At 36.4% G+C, this 24,665-nt stretch overlaps 1 protein-coding gene across 1 annotated transcript in view; it reads right to left on the reverse strand.

The window, feature by feature from the left end:
- Positions 1–380: 380 nt before the first annotated feature.
- ITGA1 (integrin subunit alpha 1) overlaps positions 381–24,665 on the reverse strand; it is a 75,960-nt gene continuing 51,675 nt past the window's right edge. Inside the window, exons 13-30 of the mRNA XM_052670225.1 lie at positions 24,357–24,500; positions 22,752–23,006; positions 22,120–22,250; positions 18,943–19,106; positions 18,654–18,790; positions 17,554–17,664; positions 16,541–16,626; positions 16,200–16,335; positions 15,438–15,518; positions 11,865–11,941; positions 11,121–11,210; positions 10,094–10,196; positions 9,133–9,246; positions 7,415–7,519; positions 6,200–6,304; positions 5,617–5,709; positions 5,001–5,117; positions 381–4,293 (exon numbers count right to left, since the gene is read on the reverse strand). Coding sequence (XP_052526185.1) covers positions 4,249–4,293; positions 5,001–5,117; positions 5,617–5,709; positions 6,200–6,304; positions 7,415–7,519; positions 9,133–9,246; positions 10,094–10,196; positions 11,121–11,210; positions 11,865–11,941; positions 15,438–15,518; positions 16,200–16,335; positions 16,541–16,626; positions 17,554–17,664; positions 18,654–18,790; positions 18,943–19,106; positions 22,120–22,250; positions 22,752–23,006; positions 24,357–24,500 — 2,094 coding nt within the window. The 3' untranslated portion in view covers positions 381–4,248. The remainder of the gene's footprint in view (positions 4,294–5,000; positions 5,118–5,616; positions 5,710–6,199; positions 6,305–7,414; positions 7,520–9,132; positions 9,247–10,093; positions 10,197–11,120; positions 11,211–11,864; positions 11,942–15,437; positions 15,519–16,199; positions 16,336–16,540; positions 16,627–17,553; positions 17,665–18,653; positions 18,791–18,942; positions 19,107–22,119; positions 22,251–22,751; positions 23,007–24,356; positions 24,501–24,665) is intronic.

Consider the following 24,665-nt stretch of genomic DNA (forward strand, 5'->3'; position numbering starts at 1 on the left):
GCATCAGGGCTCCTTCTGCTAAATGCTATTAATTACAGTCTAGTTTTGTGCAAACTGAATGTAGTATTGCACTCCTTGCCACGCAAAATGGATTTTAGTCTTTTTTTTTTTTTTTTTTTTAATTGCATTGAAAATTAATCTTAAAAAAAAAAACGGGTCTGATTTTCATAAAAATACTTCTATTTCCAGCAAACTCTAGATCATACATAGATCTTACATAGAAGGATGTTTGGTAAGCATTCCTCTGTGACTGGACAGGACGTAGGTATTACAGGATTGTGACTCACTATGAAAGTAGTCCCTGATAATAGTTAAGTCATTACAAGTTTTGTAATGCACCTTATATCACTGAAAAGCACACAAACTACAAAAGACGTATATTAGATTTAAAAATTTTTAATCAATAAAACATATGGAATAATTTTACAGGAAAAACAGAATGCTGTGCAGAATGCTGTGATTTCTTTCTTAAAAAAAAATCCATCTTCGTCATGCTCAGTGGCATAATTAATGAGCGTACATTCTGAATCTCTTACTTTGCTTTCTTTTTCTTCCTGGAATTTTATTGTTATCTATACAATAGTTAATCCAATGTATTAAAACAAAGAAACAATATGAAAGTCATTAGAAGAGCATGACCCTAACTCCAGCCTCTCTTTACTATGAGAAAAGTGCAAACCTTATTGGCTGCTATTGAAGGTGTGCTCCCCTGACTCAAGCTCTGCAGAAGGAGGATATTGTGCTCAAAACAGCTCAGCAGCACAGGAGATGTACTGAAAGGCTCAGGTAAGGGCTCAGGATAGGTGGGTTGTGCCTGAGAGTGACAGGAACATAAGCAGAAGCGAAGGGGACTGCTCTAAAATAGATGTGTTTGACATGTCTCCATACAATAGACTGACAACATATGCAACAGCCTCATTTTGAGGCAGGTGTGATTACTTAAAGCTCTGTCTCCTTCTTCCAGCAAAGTGCAGTGCTATAGAAACATAGCTTGTCCATTCTTTCTAACATTAGCTAGTTCAGTGCTGACATTAGGAGTGGACATGGGCCTGATTCCTTTGATAGCTTAAGCTCTGGTTATACACCTAATTTATTATATTTTTTCATAGGCTGTTATTTGAATTAAAAAATGTTAGTAGTTGGAACCATAATACAAGCCTAATGTGTCTTTCTAAAGAAATAGAACAGATTACTGATTTTCCTTGACCAGACAAATCTCAGTGAGATGATTGTGATACTTGCAATATTGATTTCAGTAGGCTTTTTTGCTGCATAATGTGAAAAGCAGTAAAAATACTGCTTTTGCAGTGCTGCATGGAAAGATTCTGTGAATTAAAATAGTGATTTAATGTAGTAATCTATAATGTAGCCCATGCAAGAGAAATGTGATACAGTGCTATTCTCTTTACATACTTAAATTTTAAATAGATACTATAATTGAACATTTGATAGTAGGACAAAGGTGAAAACAGAGAAAGTATCAGAACAAACAGAATAGCAGTGTGGTTACATGAAGCTTCTTACTGCTCTTAAAAAGCAAAGTGATGCTAAAAAAATGGAACACTGATCTCAAACAAACTTGCGTTGATAAAATATGTATTTTTGTGAAAACTTCAGGGAAATAGACTGTCCTATTGGCTATTTTAAATCAGGCTGATGCTTTAAAATATGACATGAAAAGTCATCAGGAAAAGTTTAAAGTTTTTGTTAACAGATTACCATAACTAAAGAATGAAACAAAAAGTGTGTTGCATAAAAGTGACGTGTGAATTGCATAACTTGGAGTGATTTATTTTATGAAGCTAGGAAAAATGAGCTAATGGTTAACAAACTGGGTGAATAACAATAAACACAAGTATTTCCTTTATTACCATAGACTTTATGTGTGTGCATAGACGAGTCACAGCTTCTTCATAATTTTTCCTTCACATGACCATATTGGGATATAGCACTGTTATGCCTTTACAGGGATATTACAAGAAATAAAAAGTGGTGATTCTGAGGCATTCGTATGCTGTGATGACAAGTGCTATATAATTCTTTCAAACAAACTGGAAAAACCTTAATTTGTTAACAACTGAACTTTCAATTCAGACTGTACTGAAAACATCTTTGCAAATGCTAGTTTGGATTTTTTCCTTCCTTTGAGGACTGTTTAGCTTGCATGATGACTGAAATAGGGATCCTGCCCACAACTCTTCCGCCTTGCTTACAGCTTCCACACGGTACTCAGGACCAGGGCAGCACATCTTGTACCCATCCCCAGGGTCAGGCACACTATCAGGCATGCAGACGAGCCCGGTGAGCAAGCCCACCGAGGCTGTGGATCTCCCACACTGTGCACTGCAGCCCACGGTGCTCCTGCAGAGGGCTTGGACCTCTGCTCTGAGTCATGCTACCATCAGCAGAATGTTGTTATGAAATCACCAACTTTCCCACAGGCAGACACAAACTTTTTCAAGCATAATCCTGCTTGCTGAATTCACACAAATCTCAGCCTTTCCAATAACTACCCTCTAACTAAGGAACTAAATAGAAGACACTGAGGAGAGACAGCATTTTTAAATAGTGAAGCACCCTTCAGTGCATTGCGGGAGTTGTACTTGCCAGAATGTTCAACTTAATCTATGATCTTTTCTTAAAGAAAAAAGGTGTGTTTATAAAATATATTATAGCTTTTTAAAGCTATTACTATAAAGTCCGCGGAATCTATCTCAGAAGATAAGCCTTTTGAAAGCTGTGATGATTTTTTTTTTGTTCCAGTGAAATGTGTAGCAACAGATGAATTCCTTGACAAGGCAAAGGTATTTCTCCAAATGAGCACATCTTACAGAAGCACTCCTCAACATTTTCTGATCTACTGGGAATCAATACTAAATATTACCATGCTGAGGAAAAATTGCAGTTAGCTTGCATGCCTCCGTTTCCTTCTTAGCTTTTATGTGACTGCAGGTAATGTAGGAAGCTTTGAAGGACAACGTATAGATAGCCAAGAGCTGCAGGAGACATAACTGCGGAAGGAAAACAAGTGTGTGAAAGAAAAAGGGAGAAAGAAATTTCCTGCTAAGCTGAACACTCTAAATAGCTTGGGAGAAACCCTTTGCTATCTACATTTCAGTGTATTCTTACATAAACTTAAAAAATTTTAAGCTTTGACACAAAATAATTTGTTAAGTGCTTATTAAGTATGCAAATGCATCACTTTAAACTCCTAAGTAAAAAAGATGAGGTGAGAGTTACACTACTAGAAGAAGCTTACCAGTGCTAAGTTTCTTATCTGTGCTCTTTTGTTAATTATAAATTTGTACACTTTAAACTCATTGGATTAAATAGCTACACAACAAATTTACAGTGAAAGTTTACGAAGCACCCTCTTGGCTACTCCAAGATATACAGCAAGTCAAACTTTCAGGGTACCTCTAAACATTTTCTGCATAAATACGAATATATCAATCTGCAGACACAACTTTCCTTTGCTTATTTGAGTAAAGCGTGCAATTACTTGGGCTTGAATATTTTGTGCATACATTTCCAGGTCTGCCAAAAATCCCCTTCAAGTTCAAACAGTTACATAATTAATGGATATATCCCCAGTGATCCACTTGACAATAAAAATTTCTTGGAGTATCAGCTGGACCCAGTAAAACAAGTTGAAAGAAATTCAACGAATTTCAGTAATTATCATTCAGAGTTCTGCAGATGCTTCTGTCTTTTGAAATGTCATTACCTCAGTTGCCATGTAGTATTTGGTTCATTTTCAAAGTTTGAATGTTCTGTACCTGACAGTCCATTAAAAAGAGAAAATTTTGAGTATGATATTTTCTCTTTGAAAATCAGAGTGATAAAAAACTGTGATTGCTACATACAGATGTCTTATTGCATAATTTGGGATGAAAAGGGATTCCGCATATATATAGGCACACAAAAATATGATTAGGTATTTTCCATATTAAAAATGTTAGGATCTTTGAACTCAGTTACTCTACTAGAATGAGTAACACTTGAAAGTACATCCTTGAGTATCACAAAGTGACATAAGGCCATTTTCTTCCTTTGATTCATTCAGATGTGTGTTTAATTTGATTGCTCGATGTTCTGATCTCTCTCTCTTTTTTTTTTTAATGCACTGGAGTTTAGAAAACATTGTGAACACTGCATGTTTATCTAAGTTTTAAATTGTACAGTCACATTTTTGAGGCAGACCTGAGGAAAAAAATCTTTTTTTTTGTTTTGTGTTGTTTTTTTTCTTCATTTCTCCATTTTCTTCTTTAGTGGCCTCTTGAAAAATCCAGCCTGCAGAAGAGAAATGAAGCGAATAAAGAACTACTTAAAGCTAACAGCCCATATTGGTAGCATTTATATGCTAAGCTCTTACCACTATTTTCATACTTGCAGAACAGTAAATAGTCATTTAATTTTTTATAAGTGAAGTACAACATTGCTTTTCCTGGAATGGAAAAACTAAAGAGATGTGTCACAAAAGCAGACAAAAAGTGATTGCTGAATCATTGTTATGTGCACATGGTGTCAATGATAAAAATGCTTAGTAATATCTAGAAGTCAGATAAACAAATCATTCTTAATACTTTTCAAGATTTTTTCAACAGATTATGTATGTTATAAATTAAAAACCTACAGCCTTTAAACTTTAATATAGACAGAATATTTAGCTTGGAGAAGAGTGCCCACTTGTGGCAATTATTACACCACAGGCTTATCTTGCACAAAGAAAACCTTGCCACATATAGGCAGCACAAAAGCAAAATAACCTTACAGTTATTTTCATAATATACAGTTATGTATATATCAGTATGAGCTTCAATCATCAAGCATTGCAGGTTACACCTCAGAAAAATGTAATGTTACTAGTCATTCTGTCTTTCTCCAAGATCCATCCCAATTTATCTATTGGATAATTTTAGTGTCCAGGTTGGTATTATAAGGAGGATGGGAAACACAAGCATATACATATTTTATTTTCATGAAGATGTGTAGCTTACCTTCCACAAAGCAAATATGAGCAGTGCAAGAATCAAGAGTCCAGCGAAGATACTCAGAAGGATAACCCATAAGGGGACTGAACCTGGAGGGAGTTCTTTGGAAATCTTAATCATGGTCTGCAAAATGTTCAGAACGTAAGCAATAAATAAATCGTCCGTTTAAAATATCATCAGAGCAGCATGACTGTTATCATATGTGCTGAGTTTCCAAGGTACTCCTTCAATCTAAATACAAGAATTTGCAGGAAGGAATGGAGCAAAAAGCATTAATAATAGGAATAGTAAAGAAAACACAATGTATTAAGTAGAATCACTTATAAGTAACCCAAGAGGGCTTTGAAAATACTACCAATTCATTAAAAAGATCATTTTAATTATGCTTTTATCCGCAGATACAGGAAGCATTTACGCTGCAACAGGCAGAAGTAATTCAGACACATCCCAGGCACACGGGTTGGCTAATTCTGACATTTGGCTCAAATGTGAATTCACTTACTTGTATTTTGAGTAGGATAGTACATTACAACAAATGGCAATCAATTTGCTAGTAATGAATGACAACAAATGATCCGATAAAAGATATTCTATGTAAATCCCTGAATTATCATGTTGTTACCTCCAATTTTTGATGGTCATTTCTCAAAATCAGTGATGAGTTTTCACTCCGAAGTAATGCTTTCACAACAAGGGTTAAGCTATGAATACTTGCCTGGAAGAAGAAAGAAATGCCAACGGTTTACATTAGGTATTTTGAAGTATAAATCTTTGCAGAAATGAGAAATTTGGAAGTGAAACGTAATGATCAAGTTCTGGGAGAGATAATGAAAACTCAGATTCAAAAACTGATCAAAAATCCCTTACAGATTCAAAAAGTCTTTCCAGCTTAAAATTTACTCAAAAGTGATATGCTTCAATATATCCCTCCATACATCTGCTGAATTAGAATTTGTGGATAGGCTAGAAACCAGTTTAAAAGAAAAAAAAAAGTCAATACAGAAAAAGCAAGAGTTTTCTTTCTAACATGTTTTGAATTTCCTTTACAGTTCTAAATACTCTAAGGTAAATAAAACATGGAAATTAATTTGTAGAAATTTTTTAATACTTGAGAATATGCAGACCAGAAAATTAAAGATATAATTTCAATAAACAGTACAAACACTGGTTTATTTTTTCCAAACTTAAAGATGGGATTTACTTACTTTTATGATGGTAGGTTTCCATACTCTCAAAGAAACATTCACTTGAGATATGTCAGATGGGGCCAGGGCACAATCAATAGATGCACAGCTGAATGTATCACACTCCTGTTTAAAAGTCAGCAACATGAACTAATAGTAGTAGATTTTTCACATTATTAAAATAAAAACGTGTAAACATACTATACCTATAGATCATTGTTTTGTTGTGATATTAATCCTCAAAGGGTATTAATTATTATTATTATTATTTTTTATGTAAAAACTACACCACAGTATGTAGAATGAGTTGAGATTCTTATGATACGGTAGAACAGCTCCCTATGCAATCCCTTAGCCTGTAGAAACCTCAGTTACTGCAGCTGTGCAGCAGAGTTCCCTGACAGAGGCATAGCCTGTAATTGCAAGCCATACTTTTCTGTCAGCACAGCTACAGCTTAAACATTCAAAATTGTGGGATATCTAAATTGAGATAGGAGAATTCAGGTGTCTTTACTTATCAGCTGGAAGTACAGCAGACATGTTTGATAATTTGGAAACATGCTAGCCTGGATTGTTACCACCCCTATGAAGGATATATGATAAGCACGGCAAAATGCTCATCTCTTGGCATGGTTTCATTCGTAACAGAAACTGAGCTTGTGCCACTTGCATCTCTCTGCTGAGTAGGTAGTATGATGTCTTTCTGCTCAATATGGCAACATAACTATGTTCCTCTGTTTGAATGTGAGAAGCTAAACTTTTTCATATTGCTCCAGCAACTACATTTCTAACAGTTGTATTTGAAAATATTTTTAACTGATTATCTGGAAAGTTGCAAAGGAAATGAGAATTATCAATATTATTTGAAAATTACAGTGGGAAAATGAAGGTGAGGTTTACTCATCTGTCCAAAGTGCTGCCATTATTTACACATTTGTTGAATTAAAAACCAAAAACCAAAACAAATAAAAAACATCAAAAAAAAACAAAAAAACAAAAAAACAAAAAAACCCACAAAAAAGCCATAAATTCAATTCTACATACAGTTTTTTAGCCAGAAATAATAAAAATATACAACTAGTCCTACATAAAGATACCTTTTAAGGATATTAAACAAAGTGATTTTTCAGAGGATGTAGTTTGATATAAGTTTTTATATACTAACTTCAGAAATGCTCAGCTCAATGTTAATAAATGTAAATCTAGGTTGAAAGCATACACCACAGGGCGGCTTACCATAATTGTATCCTTTGTAGGTTCTTTTATTTTTGGCAGCACAAATGATTTTCCAGAACTGATCTTTAGGTGATCTACAGGATAACTAGATTTGCAGATAGCATTCTGTTAGAAGAAATAAAAAAAAATATACTTATTGCTTGACTATCCAACCTGTTACCATTAGAAGGTCTTGGAAACAAGACAACATTAACGATATTTTATATTTAATAACATCAATATTTGCTAATTGTAATAGTGGTAAGCAAGTAAATGCAATAATAAAACCAGACATTGCAAGAGGGCAGAAAAGCAAATTCAGACAGCATGGATATTTAAATATCATTACATAAACAAACAAGCTTTTTATGAGATAATAACTTAAATTTTATCCAGTTGCTTAAACATCTGTAGAAGCAAACAACGTCCTCCTGGAAGATGACTGCCACATGATCCAGCAAGAGAGCAAGCTACTAAGAGAGCTAAATAGTTTTTGAATGGGAATCCAGAGCTTTCTGCCTTAGCAAAAGACTAGTAGATGAAGTGCAGGATTCAGGAGCCAGGGAGGATGAAAGGGTGCTGGATCACTGCTGACCCTTCATGACTCCTGCAAGGGCACCTGACAAACCATTTGATATATTCAGTGCAGAGGAAGAGTGGAGAGCTTTTTTCTTTTGCTTTTTTTTTTTTATTATTATTATTTAGTTTTACTTTACTTTTTCTTTAGATCCAGGATATTCACTTTCACATTACCATAGTGAAGAGATATTGCGAATTTCCTGTGGTCCATCTTGATTTGTGAATATATATGGAAGCTTAGGTGGGTTAAACGTGGTCATTGGTTAGGAATGACAATAATGGGGGAAGGAATTAAAGAACAATCATAATTTCTTTGTACACTAAACATAAAATATTCTGATTTTTTTTGTTTGTTTTAAAATGAACCTTGAGATTTCATTTCAACCATTTATTTTCTTTTTCATTGGTGCGGCACATTACAACTAATTAAACCATGTGGGAAGAGGTGTGTTTCTGTGGAAAAGATGAATGATAGAAAAGGTTCATGTCACCACTTAGTGATATTTGTTGAGCTATTCAATTAGTAAAATAGATCCTAGTTTAACATCTAGAGTCATGGGACTTGCTGGAATTGTGATCTCATCCATCTGCTGTGGAGGAGTGAAATGGAAAAATGAGGACTGAAGACATGGCTTATTACTCCTTCAATATGTCACAGTGCCCCAGATAAGGAAGAAGACAGAAGATTGCCCGTGCCAGAGAACAGACATACAGGAATGCTAATTTCAGAATGAAGAATATTGAAGATGTCATGGACATTGAGCTCTAGATTTAAATGCAGGGCTAGAGTATTCACAAGAAGCACTGCTAAGAATGGAGACAATCAGAAGCTCAGCAGCCAGAACTAAGAAAGAAAGTTCTGCCCCTGGTATCCCAGTCTGAACTTCTCAGCACTTGGCAATATACCAAATCAACATTTTTATATTCCAATTATTGCTCAAAGCTGTTTTAAACTTGTTCATTTCCTTCTAATAATTCTTTTCTGTCTTCCTATGAAATATTCAGATATTACTAAAATAAAAGCATCTAATCTTTTAGTCTAAAGAGATGTAGGCTATGAAGCAATATATAGCCCCAAATATTTGCACTTCTTAACATGAAAAAAAATGTTTTAAACTTAATAGTAAAAATAATGGTAAAAATACAAACTGCATTCTTACTTGGGAATGTGACAATGCTGTAATGTAGAGAAGAGTGTTTTTGGCCGTTGTTACATCAGGATACAAGATTTGCAGTGTGAGATTTGGCATTGGAAAATGTTCACCTTTTTCAATCTGTAAAAATGAAAAAGTATTTTGATTAATACCTTCTTATTTTATTGGTATTTGATTGTATTTTTTTACTTTTTCCCCCTTTAGTAGTAAGCTGCTTGATGAGTTATGTTTATGAGACCACAAATGGTATGCTCTGCAGTCCACCAGCTCTTTTACATTTCAAAATCCTTGCTTTTGAAATGAGATGAATGATATCTAAAAAATCATCTACAAAAACTCAGGGTTACTGGATTTTAACTTGAAGAATAAGAGAAATAATTGTGAAAAACACTGTAGGTGGCCTAAAAAACATAAAATATTTGCAACTGCTGCTTAGTGAAAGCAAGACCTTTTCCTTGGCTTGCGTTTTATAGACAAAGTTGATTCAGAGACTTTTATCCTGACTATGTGCAGAATCGTAGTTCAGCTTTGAATCTGACACTGGGAAACAAGGATGCTCTTATGATAGTGCTAGATTCAGCACTACTGCAACTTGAGGCTGGGCTTCTACTCCTGTATGTACATTTTCCGAGAGATTTTGATTTGCAGTATGCATTCCATTAAGAAGACAATGTTCTTAGATCACAGCATTCACCTGTTCCCAGCTGGCTGGATTTTGGAAATATCTATTCTAAACTGTAATGGCCAAAGACTAAGTTTACTCGTGTGTGCAGTAGCTCTAAAATACACTTGAATTACTCCAAAGCAAATGAACCATTCTGAAAACTTCTGATTCACCTTACTCCAAAGCAAGCAAGAAAACAAGTGTTAAATATTGTCAAAAGTGTCACGTACCCCGTAACTTGAAGCTATCACTTTAAATGACCCAAATTAAATGAGAAAAAAAAAAAGTTTTATTTTTCCTTACCCTATAATGCAAAGTAACTTCATCCCCTATCTGCTCTGTTGTGTTAATAGCAGTAGGAATGGTTTCATTTGCAGCAATTATAACATGGTGCTCTTTGAAAACACTGCAGGTTAAAAAACAAAAACACACAAACATTAAGAACAAAAACTTCATAAAAACTCTAAGTGAGATAATCACAGAAGTATTTTCATTATTTTGTTAATCCTCCGGGTCTAGTCTTGCAAATAAGAGTGTAATGCTGTTTCCACTGAAAACAACTCTTCCTTTTCTCAGTAGTGCTGTCCTGTTGTCATGTACATTTCAAATGTTGTGCACAGTAAAATCAATGAAGTGAACAAATATTGCCTGCACAATTCCTTATTGTGAGAGAGTATGGCCATGTGAAATGGGCAGTGTTCACATAAAAGAGAGAACAAAGCATTCTTTTAAATTTGTCTAGAGAAGGATGGACTTGAACACTTGAAATACACTCCAAATGAATAATTTAATATTTACACATGTACACCATGCCTTGTATTCTACTGATAATATTGATGATGGATGGAATTTAACTGAATTCCACCTGTTTCTGAAAATATAGTCTAAGATCTGCATTAAAGCTTATCTTAGAAGAGATAAAAACAAACCCCTGTAAATATTAAATGAAGACTAATTTTTGAAGTCAGAAATCAAACACCACACCTCACAATATTACAGTGATATGAACTTGTGTCTGTCCTTGTTTCCCTTCTTTTGTACCTGAAATGCCTTTGAATGAGTACAGTAAGAACAAAAATAATCAAAAGCTGCAAACTGCAAATCAAATTTAAATTGATACAGAGGCGCTACCGCAAAATGCAGTAGTCACTGTCACTTATCATTTCACAAGCCTGCTCTTTTCAGTGAAGCTTGTGCTTCGTTTTCATGAGACTGGAAATTGTCATTTGTAGATACTGAGCACAGCTCAAAAACAAAACAATGTTGCAGTCTATTTGAACACCTGTCATTTACTATGCTAATAAACAGAAGCACAGTGAAGCATGAATACCTTACAAATATTAATCCTACTTCGTATTTTACAGGAATTGTAACTTGTCCTCTGTTGTCTCTCAAGGTCTCAGGTGGTTCTTCACTGTCACTAAAACAAAACATATGCCACTCATGTCAGACTGTGATACTCATCTGCACATGTAACAGGGATACTGGGGGCAAGAGGTACAAAGAAACTGAAATACACACAGTTCTTGTTATGAAAACCTACCAACCATTTCCAGTCAACTACTATCTTCTAAATAAAGTTCAGAAGACTATTTGCAGTAAAAAAAAAAAAAGTAAGTGCTGAACAAGACCCAGCTCAGAAATGCATCTTTGTTGAAATTACAGATTGCTGACTGGATGGAAATTGAACAAATAAGGACCGTTATTTTCATACCATCTACGTATTTTGCAGGGAGAGCAAACACTGAGGGCATGTTCATGCAGCTCTATCACAGAAAACATCCTCAATGTCCTTGCTCCTTGAGGGCGAGACATTTTTGATAAACTGCAATTTATGATAACACTTATGGTAAGTTTGTAAGAGAATAAACCTTTTCTGAAGGTAAAACCACCACTTTCTGACTCACTTCTGGCTCACAGGATCAACAACTTTTTATTTAGACTACTCAGTCTACTGCAGGACCAAGTACATCTTTAAAGCTTCCAGCTCTATAGGTTGTTCAGGTTGAAAACAGTTAGTTGTAGAGCATTCTAAAAAAAATCACAGTGTAAACAAGCAAAGATTGCAACTAACCTTGTAGCATATACATCAACAGTGGCATTTTCCAGGAGATATGATGCATTGAATTGGAATGATATTTTGAAGGAAATCTGTTTGGAGAAATATATTGCATGTATTTAAAGAAAAGAAAAAAAAAAAGAAAAAAAAGGAAAGAAAATCACATTAATGAAGTAAGTTTGGGCTGAAGAAAAATGAGTAAAATTATGCTACTTTTACCTGGGATCCTTATTCATACCTTAACCTTTTCTATGAAGGAATTTATTTTTTTAAATTTTCCTCCAACATAGAGAGAAATCTAGAAGTCATCACTTATTAACAGTAGCCTCAAAATTTTCAGAGCCAAGAAACCTCAGCTAGTCTTATTTCACAGTGTATTAGAAAGACATAGTTATATAAACTTCAGGAGAGCAAACTTCTGTCTTCTTAAGGAATTAGTGGATGATGTCCACATGGAAACTGTCCTTAGGGAGATAGAACAGAGCTGGTATTTTTTAAAGGAAACTTTAGTAAGAGTAACAGAGCTCTTCACCTCCCAGTATAAGAAAACAAGCAGAAGAGGCAGGAAACCAGCAAGGACCTGCTGGTCAGGCTGAAAGATAAGAAGGAAAATTACAGGTAGTGGAAACAGGGACAAGCGGCCTGGGAGGAATACAAAGATGCCTTTGGACATGCAGAGATGGGATTAGGAAAGCGGAAGGCAAAAGAGAGTGCAGTTTCTCTGATAGATGAGGAGGGAGAACTGGCAACAACAGACATGGCAGTAACAGGGAGAGGCACTCAATGAGTTCTGGCAGTCAGCATTATCGCACTAGTCTTGTCCATGAACCCCTAGGTGGCAGTCAGGAGAGCACTACAAGTCTAAGATAGCCTCATAAGGCTCAGTGTGTACAACTGCACAAACTGGGTTGAAGCCAGTGGGACGAAATTCAACAAGACCAAGTGCTCGGTCCTGTACTTTGCCCCAACAACCCCAGGCAACCCTACAGACTGGGGGCAGAATGGCTGGAAGACTGCATATGGGAAACAGACCTGGGGGCATGGGTCAATGCTTGCCTAGACAGGAGCCAGCAGCGTGCACAGGTGGCCAAGAAGCCCAATGGTGGTGGCTTGAATCAGAAACAATGTTCCAGCAGAAGCCAGGAATGGATCATCCCTCTGTACTGTGCTGGTAAGGCTGCAACTGGTGTACTGTGTTCAGTTTTGGGCCCCTCACTAAAAGAAATTGAAGCCCTGGAATGTGTTCAGAGAAGGGTAATGAAGCTGGTGAGGGCTCTGGAGCACAAGTCTTGTGAGGAATGGCTGAGGCAACTGGGATTGTTTAGTCTGGAGGAGGCTCAGGGGTGAACTCGTCGTTCTCTACAGCCACCTGAAGGGATGTTGTGGAGAGGTGGTGGCTGGCCTTTTCTCCCATGTGACTATGACTAGAGGGAATGGCCTCAAGTTGCACTAGGGGAGATTTAGCTTGGATGTTAAGAAATACTTCTCTGAGAGAGCGGTTGTTTGCTGGAATGGGCTGCCCAGGGAGATGGTGGAGTCACTGACCCTGGAGCCGTTCAAGGAATGTTTAGATGTACTGAGGGATGTTGTTCAGTGGGAAATGTTGATGATTGGTGGACAGTTGAACCGAATGATTTTAGGTGTCTTTTGCAATCTTGGTGATTCTATGATTCTGAGTATATGCAGCTGGTAATGTGAATCCTGGGGTCACGAAAGAAATGGCTGATGAGGCTACAAAGCCATTCTTCATCATATGAGAAAGGTCATAGCTGTAAGGCGAAATCCTCTCTGATGACTGGAAAATGGAAAACATTACTCTCATTTTTAAGACAGGAAGAAAGGAAGACCCAAGAAACTACAGTCTGGTAATCCTTCTCTCTGTACCTGGGAAGATCATGGAGCAGATTCTCCTGGAAGACATGTTAAGGCACATGAGAGATAAGGAGGTATATTTGAGACAGCCAGCATGGCTTCAGCAAGGGCAGACTATGCCTGACCAATGTGGTGACCTTCTGTGATGGAGAGATGACATGAGTGGAAAAAGGAACAGCAACTGCTGTTTTCTACTTGGACTTGTGGAAGACCTTTGACATGGACTCACACCACACCTTCAAATTGGAGAAATATATCAGGTAGATAGAGTTGTCTGGATGGCTGTAGCCAGAGGGCTGTGGTCAACAGCTCTGTATCCAGGTGGAGGCTGGTAATGAGCGGTGTCTCCCAGGCGTACATCTTAGAATCAGTGCTCTTCAATATTGTCATTATAGATCCCACATAGGCAGTGGAATTGAGTGTAACTTCAGCAGGTTTGCAGACAACACCAAGATAAGTGGTGGAGCTGACACAACAGAAGGAAGGGATTGCAATCCAAATGGACCTGAACAGGCTTGAAAGTGGTGCATGTAAACAGAATAAGATCCAACAAGGCCGAGTGTAAGGTGTTGGTCTTGGATATAGGGGTAATCCCAGATATGAGCAGACTGTGAGAATAATTCATTGAGAACACCCCTGCAGAGAAAGACTTAGGGGACATGGATGAAAAGCTGGATGTAAGCCAGTTTACAGTGCTTGCAGCCTGGAAGGCCAACAGTATACTGGCCTGCATCAGAAGAGAGGTGGCCAGTAGGGAGAGGGAGGCCTTTGTTCCCTCCTGTTCTGCCCTTATGAGACCTCATCTGGAGTACGGCGCCTAGGCTGGCATCACCAGCACAAGAAGGATGTAGAGCTGTTGGAGCAGGTCCAGCAGAGGGCCGTGAAGGTGATCAGAGGTCTGGAGCACCTCACCATTGAAGAAAGGTTGAGGGAGCTGGGATTGTTTAGTTGTTTAGTTTGGAAAAGAGAAGGCTCTGGGGAAACCTCATTGTAGCTTTCCAATACTTGAAAAGAGCTTATACGCGGGAGCAGGGGGCCTACTTTTTACATGATCTGATAGTGATAGGACCAGGGAAAATGGCTTTAAACTAAAAAAGGTAAAACTAGGTTATATATTAGGAAGAAATTCTTCATAACGAGTGTGGTGAGGCAATGGAACAGGTTGCCCAGAAAAGCTGTGGGTGCCCCGTTCCTGCAGGTACTCAGGGCCAAGTTGGATGGGGCCCTGGGCAGTCTTAGCTGGTGGGGGGCAGCTCTACTTAGAGCAGGGGAATTGGAACTAGATAATCTTAAAGATCCCTTCCAACCCTAACAACTCTATGATTCTATGATGATTCTATAACATCTGATCAGTGTATTTTCTATAACATACCCAAAGCAATATTATATGTGTTTAGAAACAGAACTTTCTAGTCAGGTGTGCCACTTGCCTTCTGCTAGTATGACTGATATGACTGATGGAAGTGTATATACACTTTTTACATCATCACATACCACAGGTGACTCTGCAGGTTCCCAAAATCTGATGTTTTCCTCAGTGCACTGATTTGCCTACAAGGGTGGGTGATGAGAAATTTACATTGGGAATAGCTTGAGATGGACAGTTTTGGGGTGTACTCCAGACAAAAAAAAAAAAATAAAAAAAATTCAAAACAAATGCCCGGGCCTTAGGACAGCATGAAAGAATTAGGTTTTTAATGTAGGAAAACTGTTTACCTCTTCTTCAGGTTTTAAAAATGGATATCCCACTTTACAGGTGATGTTGTGATTAGACTCACAACTATCTTTCTGTATATCCTAAATAAAGAAGAAAGTGAAATCATTATCATGCATAAACTTTTTAAATTCTGACTAAGCATATATATTCAAAGGCTGCTAAAGGTTCCTATTTTATTATGTTGGCCACAGTGTGTGGATGCAATGGAAGCAGATGTTGAACTCCTGGCTAATATCCCATTGCATTTCATTGTTGTGTGATAGATGGCAGCAGAGGGGCATGCAAAAACACAGCTGCTTTGGAGATGCTATCTGAGGCTGGATTAAGGAAGGCATTAATCTGCAAAGCTACAAAGAGAGTGCTTCTATGTCAGAGTATATTGGAATGACAGGAGACATTCTGATAAATAATGAGGCAGTTCTGCATAGATAAGTATATATTCTACATGTATTATATATATATTCAGATAGATCTGAAGTGGTGATTGATGGTTCTGGCATTTATCTGGGATGCAGCTATTTATTGACATAATGGCACTGTGAAATCCATCAGCCATTTTTAGATGGTACAGCAAAGTTGGCTTAAGACAGAACAAATACATCCCTACAGAAGTATAAGCAAGGATAGTACTTCCAGTGAATATTTTTTAATAAATCAAGATGATGTTAGAGCAGTGAAATTAAGTCTTAATACAAAGGCTTCTTTAGATCTCCATAGCAATATAAATTATGAAAAATGTGATGAATGTGAAAAATTCCTACCTCAATGCCAGCAAAAATAATATTTGGAGAATACTGAACCAAAGCTCTGGTATTATAGGCACTGTCTTTTTTGTTCTTGATAGACAGCTGGATGGTGAACCTATCATTGCGTGACTTGACAATGAATGGAGAAGAGCTGTAAAATAAAGTACCATTGTTGGACGTCTTAACTTTTTATATATATTCTTAAGAATAAAAAGAAATATCTTTTAGTGTCCATACTCTATTGTTTCTGTTTTGGAAATCATGGCACAGTATTAGCTTATCATTCTAAAGATTTTATATTATACATTCAAATTTTGTACAGTTATCAAGCAATACAATAAACCCAGAGTAGTTACCTGTCTCCAGCTATGCTTGCTTTTACATTCAGAACAAGATCTGAAATGCATTTATTTTTGGCTCCACAATCTTTTGTGAAAGGAATCTGCAACAATAGTATTTTTATTCTCAATTTTATTATATTGATTATTAAAATCAAATACTTGCATTTTAAATCTTCATCTAACCTTATATAAGCTCTCCTTTCAGACATTCAAAAAAGTATTCCCTAATATTAAACAGTTTAACATGTCAATATTAGCTTGGAAAAGAGAAGACTCTGGGGAGACTTCATTGCAGCATTCCAGTATTTGAAGGCAGCTAATAAACAGGAAGGGAGTCAATTTTTTTACGTGATCTGAGAGTGATAGGAGCAGGGGAAATAGCTTTAAACTAAAAAAGGCAAAAGTAGTTATATATTATGAAGAAATTCTTCACTGTGAGAAGGTGAAGCACTGGCACAGGCTGCCCAGGGAAGCTGTGGGTACCCAACCCCTGAAAGTCCTTAAGGCCAGGCTGGATGGGGTCCTAGGCAGCCTGAGCTGGTATGGGGCAGCTCTGCTTAGAACAAGAGGATTGGATCTAGATGATCTTTAAGATTTCCTCCAACCCAAGCCATTCTATGAATCTGTACTGATTCTTCAAAGTGTCAGGTGAAACATACAAGGGAACGATGAGGAAATTCAAGTGATTCATCTAAGTTAGAAAAATAGGCAAAAAGAAAAGTATGAATGATGCCAAGGACTACTAAGATATACAACTAATATTTCCCTGCCAAAGAAAAAAAAGAAGACTGTACAATTACTCTCTATCTTCATTTAACTCCAGACAGCTTTAAAGCTAGGGATTCCTATACTGGTTCCCAAGAACTCATTGAATTGAGTTCTTCACACCTAAGCAGATATTTAAAGGACATATCTATTGGATGGGCTTAAAAAACTATCTCTCTTTGAACAATACTTTCAGGTCTTGTGTGGGGTATGTGTTTTACCTTAAATATTTTGTTTATTAATACAGAATCTTGCTGACTTACATATTCAGATACTGAATTTGGCAGGTTGTTGTCAAGAACAGGTCCACTCTCTGGATCAGAGAAATTGAACTCCAGCAAAACCTTTACAGAGTCCTGAAAGTCAGGCTTGTCCTACAAGATAAAGAAAATTGTATTGCTGTTATGGACATTCACTTTAATACCTAAGCTAGTTAAGGAGGATAGAAAAAAAAACCACCAACAACAACAACAAAAAGAAGGCTGAGATAAAATATTTTTAAGTCACACTGTCACCATCCTAGCTAGATAAATATTTGAATGCTTACAATTGATGATAATGCATTTAATGTGCAAGCCAATCCTTATAAATAACAACTAATGCTTCTGTGTATGTCATTATCATAAAAATGTCACACAGCAAGAGAGTTTCCACCACAGTTTCATTTAAGAATATCTCAGAAATGTCAGCTGGTAGACTTTCCTTTTTACTTGTGCTTAAAGAATCAGTAAGACAAACTAGTATCATCTTCACTGAAGTCAAATTGAGGTTGCTGCTAAGAAATATACTGCATACTTAAGCAAAAGTTAGCTGCCATTTATCATTAGTTTTGAATTACGTTACTGCTGTGAAGTTGCTAAACATTTAAAATGCGGGGAGCTTGTAATAAACACTCAGTTCACCCTGCACATTAGTTATAACCTGGGCAATTTCATTCCTGTAGTTGCTAATTACATTTCTTCTTTTACAGTCAATTAGTATTCTCTATTCGCAAACCTAATTTGAGAGTTTTTGATTACAGTTTTATTAGAAGAAATTGCACCAATAATCAAATTAAACTTACAGCCTATGTGCTCCAGCAGTTTTGAATGTGCCAAAACTATTAACTATGATAGTTGCTTAATTCAACTGAAATGTGTTGTGCTCGTTTCTAAGACAGATCCATAACAAAGAGACAAATATAAACAGAGCATTTAAAAAGTAAATAGTTTGCATCTATGTACATATACAAATATCTAAACAGTAAATGCACTTCATGCACAGTTTTAGGATTAAAAAGTCCAGTTTACAATTAATGGAATACATCTGGATTATTACAGTGCCAACTAGAGAAAAACATAGCCACTTTAAATGATTTACTTGCCAACATGTAGAAGTTATGTTTAATACATTGTGACCCTTTGATAGTTATATTTTTTTGCATTTTCCTCTCATGAGTTTCCGTGAACAAGCTTCGAGATATCTGTCTTTGTGCGTCAAGAGTAACCCAGTACTGTAGACCTGCAAAGGAAGTTGAGATTAATATTCTCCATGATTTTACCTCCAGACATTCTTTTTTGCACTCTTAAAAAGAGAGTTGTATTCAATTTTTGGAGAAACAAACTAATGTGGGCATAACATTTTTGTAACATATCTCGAGCTTTCCTACTTACTGGATTCAAATATATCTTCCTTTGACTTTAGTCTGGTCTTAAAACAAATCGTGGCATTTATGCATATTGTTTTTCTTTTGTTTATCTGACAGTTTTGCTGTTGGATATTGATACTTTTGGGCATAAACTGCATAGAAACATTTACTTCAGCCACATCACGAGACCTTAACAAAAATAAAGCAAACAAACAAAAATGTTAGAGGAAGCATCTTGAAGACAATATTAGCAACTTATTTTTTTTAATTGTTAAGAATGAACATATAAAATTTGCAACACTGAACACTGAAATACACACATATTATAGTCTAAATAATTAACTATACACTTATTACCCATTATCAGTAAGCAACATATTAAAGAGAAAATAGTCACAGGGTCTCTCCACAGTCTGTATTTGTTTCAGACTGATGAAAGGAAGTATCTCAAAAAGGCATTTAAGGAACTCTAAAGAGCTGATTCCACTTCAAAAGAGACTGAAGACCCAGACTGATTCTTAAGGACAGCCTCAGGCAAACAAATTATTATACAAGGTCTAGAGGCTAGTGTGTCATTTTTAGTTTGTGGGTAGATAAACAGGCTGGGATTTACTACCATTTTTTCCCCACTTTTAACATCCTTCTGCCCTGCTCCCCTGTAAACCTTTGCTTTGGATCTGTTCATTCTTAGCCTCAATATGGAATATGCCAGTGTAGTAAATCAGGAGAAAATGGCAGAATAGCTTCTTTTCTCCCAGATTTATGATTTGACATGACAGTGAAGAAGGAGGTGAATCCTGTACCCAGAAAATGTAGGGGTGGCAAGAGTTGTATAAAAGGGCTAGGTGGCAGGAAGGAAAAGGACAGGAGGTATAGCCAGCAGGTCTGGGATCCTGGGAAGAGCAGTGTGGGCTGCAAGCTCTTACTTCCTCCTCATAGTCATCCCTTACTAGACAAGCTCTGCCTTTCCTCTTTCCCATCCTGCATGCACCGTGGGTCACTTAAAACAACAAAAGCTTTGTTGCAGCTGCATGGTGACCAGACTGAAGAGCAGGTCAAAGTTAAAAAATGAACAAGGAAAATAAAGGGTGAGAGGGGACCGGGTGACTTTTGTTCCAGCTGGATGAGATTCTCAGCTAGTTCACTGCACGGCTGCACAAACATTTGGGAGGAGAGCAGTAAGCAGTGGGACTGTTCAGCCAGTGCTAGTCCTGCCCAAAGAGAAAGCCAAACTTCCATATGAAGAAGTATGCTAGTCACTCACACGTACTCTCCTATGAAGCAACAATATTAAATGAAATCCACATGAAAGAATTTTAAGAAAAAATTTGCTTTACCTCACACTTAACGATAGTTACAAGAATTGGCTAAGCATTGCTGACCTGTCTATGGAGCATTTATCACACTGGACTATACGACTCACTGAGAATAATTGGAATGTATGTGGCATCCCTGTTCATCAAAAACATTTCAAGGAATCTCTGGAAAAGAGTTTTTTGATGTTCCCGCACATAAGCTTTTGAATTCAATCCAGTGCTGACAGAACAATAAATTACAGTAATATAAATAAACAAAAGCTGTTGTAAGCATTGAAGGCCAAATTGGAAGAGTGAAAGATTCTTTTAATACTGTCAAGACTTAGATTAGATATCCATTGCAACAAAATGATGAGAAACTTGCAGAACGTAAGCAGTTCTCCCTGGGACAAATCTTTACTGTCTTAATGTGAATATTGGGTATTCTGTTTACTTCTGTAGAAAAGACCGGTTATGGAAGATTCCTGCTTTTGTAAGAACAGAGATCTTAACAGGCATTATCCTAGATAAAAGTTGGAAAATGTCACCAAAATTGAAGATAGAAAATATTAATCATAAAATGTTATCAAATAAATGATATTGATTTATTTGATAAAATGTTATCAAATAAATGATAAATGATATCAAATATAAATTCTGATTTTGTTTTTCATGGGGTAATGTAGATCATAACTTTAAAAGTCTGAAGTTATACAATTATTGTAGTTAATGCTAATCATTGCATCCTGATACTACAAAGATTTTGATGCATTCTTTTCTATACTGAGAGTTGTCATATTAACTTGGCAGAACATTGGAGGAAGATAATACAACAGGGGAAAGGGCAGAGGAGGAATGGAGTGTAGAACAGTATAACTGATTGTGTTTAAAGAAAGTTAAAAGTTTCTGTGATATTTTTCTATGTTAGGTTGCAAAAGTTAGAAGTCAGAAAAACAGAACCAGAAAAATGACTTTGCTAAGGAGTCTTCTATAAGCTGTGAAATGAAAGAAATTCTCAGAAAATCTGTGGCTTTTAGGTGATCTGTGTTACATTCCAAAGTTGTACATATTTTTGCTAAAGGGTGAAATAGCGGAGAAAGCCAGCAAAGATGCAGTCTGGTGACACAGGGAGCTTTTATAAAGACAAGTCAGCAGATAAATGCTAGGAAATCTGGCAGTTTGAGGATGGTAAACAAGACCTGACAGATGGTTAAAGGGGCAACAGGATGGGGAGCTGGCCTAGAAATTGCCTTACCAGAGAGAGAATTATGAAATAGCTTTAGCTGTGCTTTAGAAATGAGAGATTAAGTTTTATCTCATTTATTTATATTACTGCTATTTTTATCTTCTTCCTTCAATGTACATTGCTTGTTATTCCATTGTAATTGTGAACTTTTGTCAAACAAACAATTTCACTATTCACCAAATAGTTTTGTTTTTTTTTTTTTAAGTTTCTTTTGTAGAGTGTTGAACTAGAATTTTATTAGTAGGAGACAAATGAGTTGCATTGTCTTAGTGACTCCCTTACATTTGAACCTATCTTTCAAATTGCTAATAAAATAATATATGGCATAAGAGAAAATGCTTTCTCCCAGCTCCCTTATTTTACTTCATTCCGCAGGTGGAATCAGTTTCTATTCTGAATATGACTTCTGAGGATAGCAATCACCAGATGTGAAGACCCTAAAGCATTCTTATATCCATTAGTATTATCTAGAACATTTAATATTACTTCCAGAGACACATGAAAATATGAAGAGTCACGTCCAGTGTCAGAGTGAGATGAAACCAGTACAAAATCAGTATTCTCAAAACAGTCCAAACTGCAGTGTAACCAAGTTATGTATGTATCACAAGATAAATAAATGTTTCTTTTCTAGGCTGACAGCTGCTGTGAATATCCATACCAGAAGAGGGCAGCCCCACCAAGGCCTCCAATAGTGACATCAATCAGACCGTCATCATTTAAATCCATTTCTCCATGCACAGACTGGCCAAAAAATTTCACTTTCTCCCCATCTCCACCAGATGCAATACGCTGTGAAAAGCATTACGAGATTTATAAAGTGCAGGCTGATTAATTTCTTAGGAACATGCAACACGCATTTGTTGGCAGTTAGATGGCTTTTAAACTCTTTAAATCTATGGGGGGTTGGAACTACATGATCCTTGAGGTCCCTTCCAACCCAGGTGATTCTGTGATTCTGTGATTCTGTGAAATTTTCTTTACAGTACTCCTGAAAAGATCACAATGGTGAGAAATATGCTGTAAATATTCAGAATTACAAAATATCTACTTTTCTGGCTGCATAGAATATACCAGGAGGTTTGTAATAAAAACATGTAAATATATCCTCTAACAATATAGATTCAAATTTGGTTAAATCAAACTGACTTTAAAAGTACTGAACATTTTAAAAAATAAATTATCATGGCAAATGAAGTCACAATTTGATTCTGTGTTGGAAAGACATACGGAAATGAGAATTGTCCTCACAGACTTACAGAAGCTGCCAACCTGTAAAATTTTACTTCATACCTGTGTATATTTTTTACTGATTGTGTTGCCATGGCCATGATAAATATAAACAGCTCCCCGATGATCATCCTCTAAAGGAGATCCTATTACAATGTCATTATATCCATCAAGGTTGAGGTCCTTCACTGCAGCAATTGCAGTCCCAAAGCGTGCTCCACAGGGTTCATTCTTAAGAACTTTGCAGGTGTCATGTTTTAATGGTGAGCAGCATGTTTGTTTTATAGGTTCAAGACTCATCTGATACTCAAACTTTGTCTGTAAAAGGACAGATTTAAAGTTAGTGGATTTCCACAAACATTTTAGCGATGCGGGTTTTAGAGAGCTCCTGTACAGAAGACAAACTGGTTAAATGAAACAATTATGTACTATTCATAATGACTGAGTGCACTGTAGAAACTGATTCTGTAACTATAACATTTTTAAGCAGGGGGTGTGAAAGACAATCTGACTCCCTCATTTCTGCATCTGCTTACGCTATATGTATGCTTATGCTATAATTAGTTTTACAGGAAAGCACAGTGTCATAGAAGTATTTGGATGTTACTATAAGTGATCCACTTCATTCTCAACACAGTGAAAATATTTCTTTCAAAGACAATCTTTTAATTTGAGAAGGTAAGCCAAGCTTCATAGGAATCATAGACGGCAATACTGTTATCTCTTACATAGTTTGAATTCTGTCCTCAGCACAATCAAACTCCATGCCCACACACACATACTCTTCTGGCCAACAATGTCCAGTGTGCATGAATCCTAGACCAAAACCACACATAAAGCATGATATGTAGCCAATCTTTCCAAGAGATTAGCCCTAAGAATTTAATGATTAGTAAAAAAAAAAAAAGGCCATTGCTATACCTCCTTTGTTTGGAGATGGATAAAAGTGACAACAGGAAAAAAATTTCAAACACTTGCAATTAGAGGACTCTGAATTCTTGTTTTCTAGCCAATGTTATTCACCATCAATCTGTTGTTGGCAGCACACATGTAGAAACTGGAAAAGCTATTTGTCAAATAGACCCAGTCTCTTCAGGCCCTTTTTCTGCCACTGTGTTTTAGGACACCATTACTTCTAGGACCTATTGTGATAACATATGTTGGACTAAAAGAAGGGAAAAGAAGAAAAAAGATGTATATAGAAACTGGGAAGGAGGGACTTATCAAATGACTAAAATCATCTGAGGTACTCCTTAATCTAGCTGTGACACACTAAAAAGTTGTTGAATGTATGGGATTTAGATCTAATTTGGGGAGTCACAAAAACATTGGAACAGATACTTTTAGGATGGGTGAGCCCTACTTCTCCCTAATGCATGATAACAGAAAGAAAATATGATATAAAAATTAACCTGGTAAATTTCTGTCTGTATCTTGTTGCAGTTTAGAGAGTAGTGTTTGTCTATGCAAAATACTCTACTAGAGTAAAAATGAAAAAGTTTGAGAAGTATTCAAAAATAATCAGTAGTACACTCTCTGTTCTTAACAACATGTTTCTCTGCTTTTCAACACATCATTCTTCCCAGCTCAAATTATAATATTTCATTAAAATAAGGATATGAAAACAGGAAGGAACACAATATGTTGGTCAACAAATATAATCCTTACCTTGTTCAGAGCATACACATACACTTTCCCTTGTTCCTCTTTTTCAGTTCCCATATATGTTGGAGCTCCAACAAGGAGAAGGTCTGTAAATGAGTCTCTGTTAATGTCAATTGTGGTGATAACACCCCCAAAGTATGAGCCAATCTGCAAGAACATAAAGGCATAAATCAGAGGTAGAGTCAGCAGCATCATGCAACAGTTCTGATTCCAAGATCTATTTTACAGCAGCTTACAACAATACCATATGTCACCATTATGAAGACGTTTTCTTTGCTATCTAGAAGACCCTTTTGGTCAGTTTGCCTTAGA

Source organism: Tympanuchus pallidicinctus, unplaced genomic scaffold (genome assembly GCF_026119805.1).
Source record: "Tympanuchus pallidicinctus isolate F22 unplaced genomic scaffold, pur_lepc_1.0 scaffold9, whole genome shotgun sequence".
Classification (NCBI taxonomy): Eukaryota; Metazoa; Chordata; class Aves; order Galliformes; family Phasianidae; genus Tympanuchus; species Tympanuchus pallidicinctus.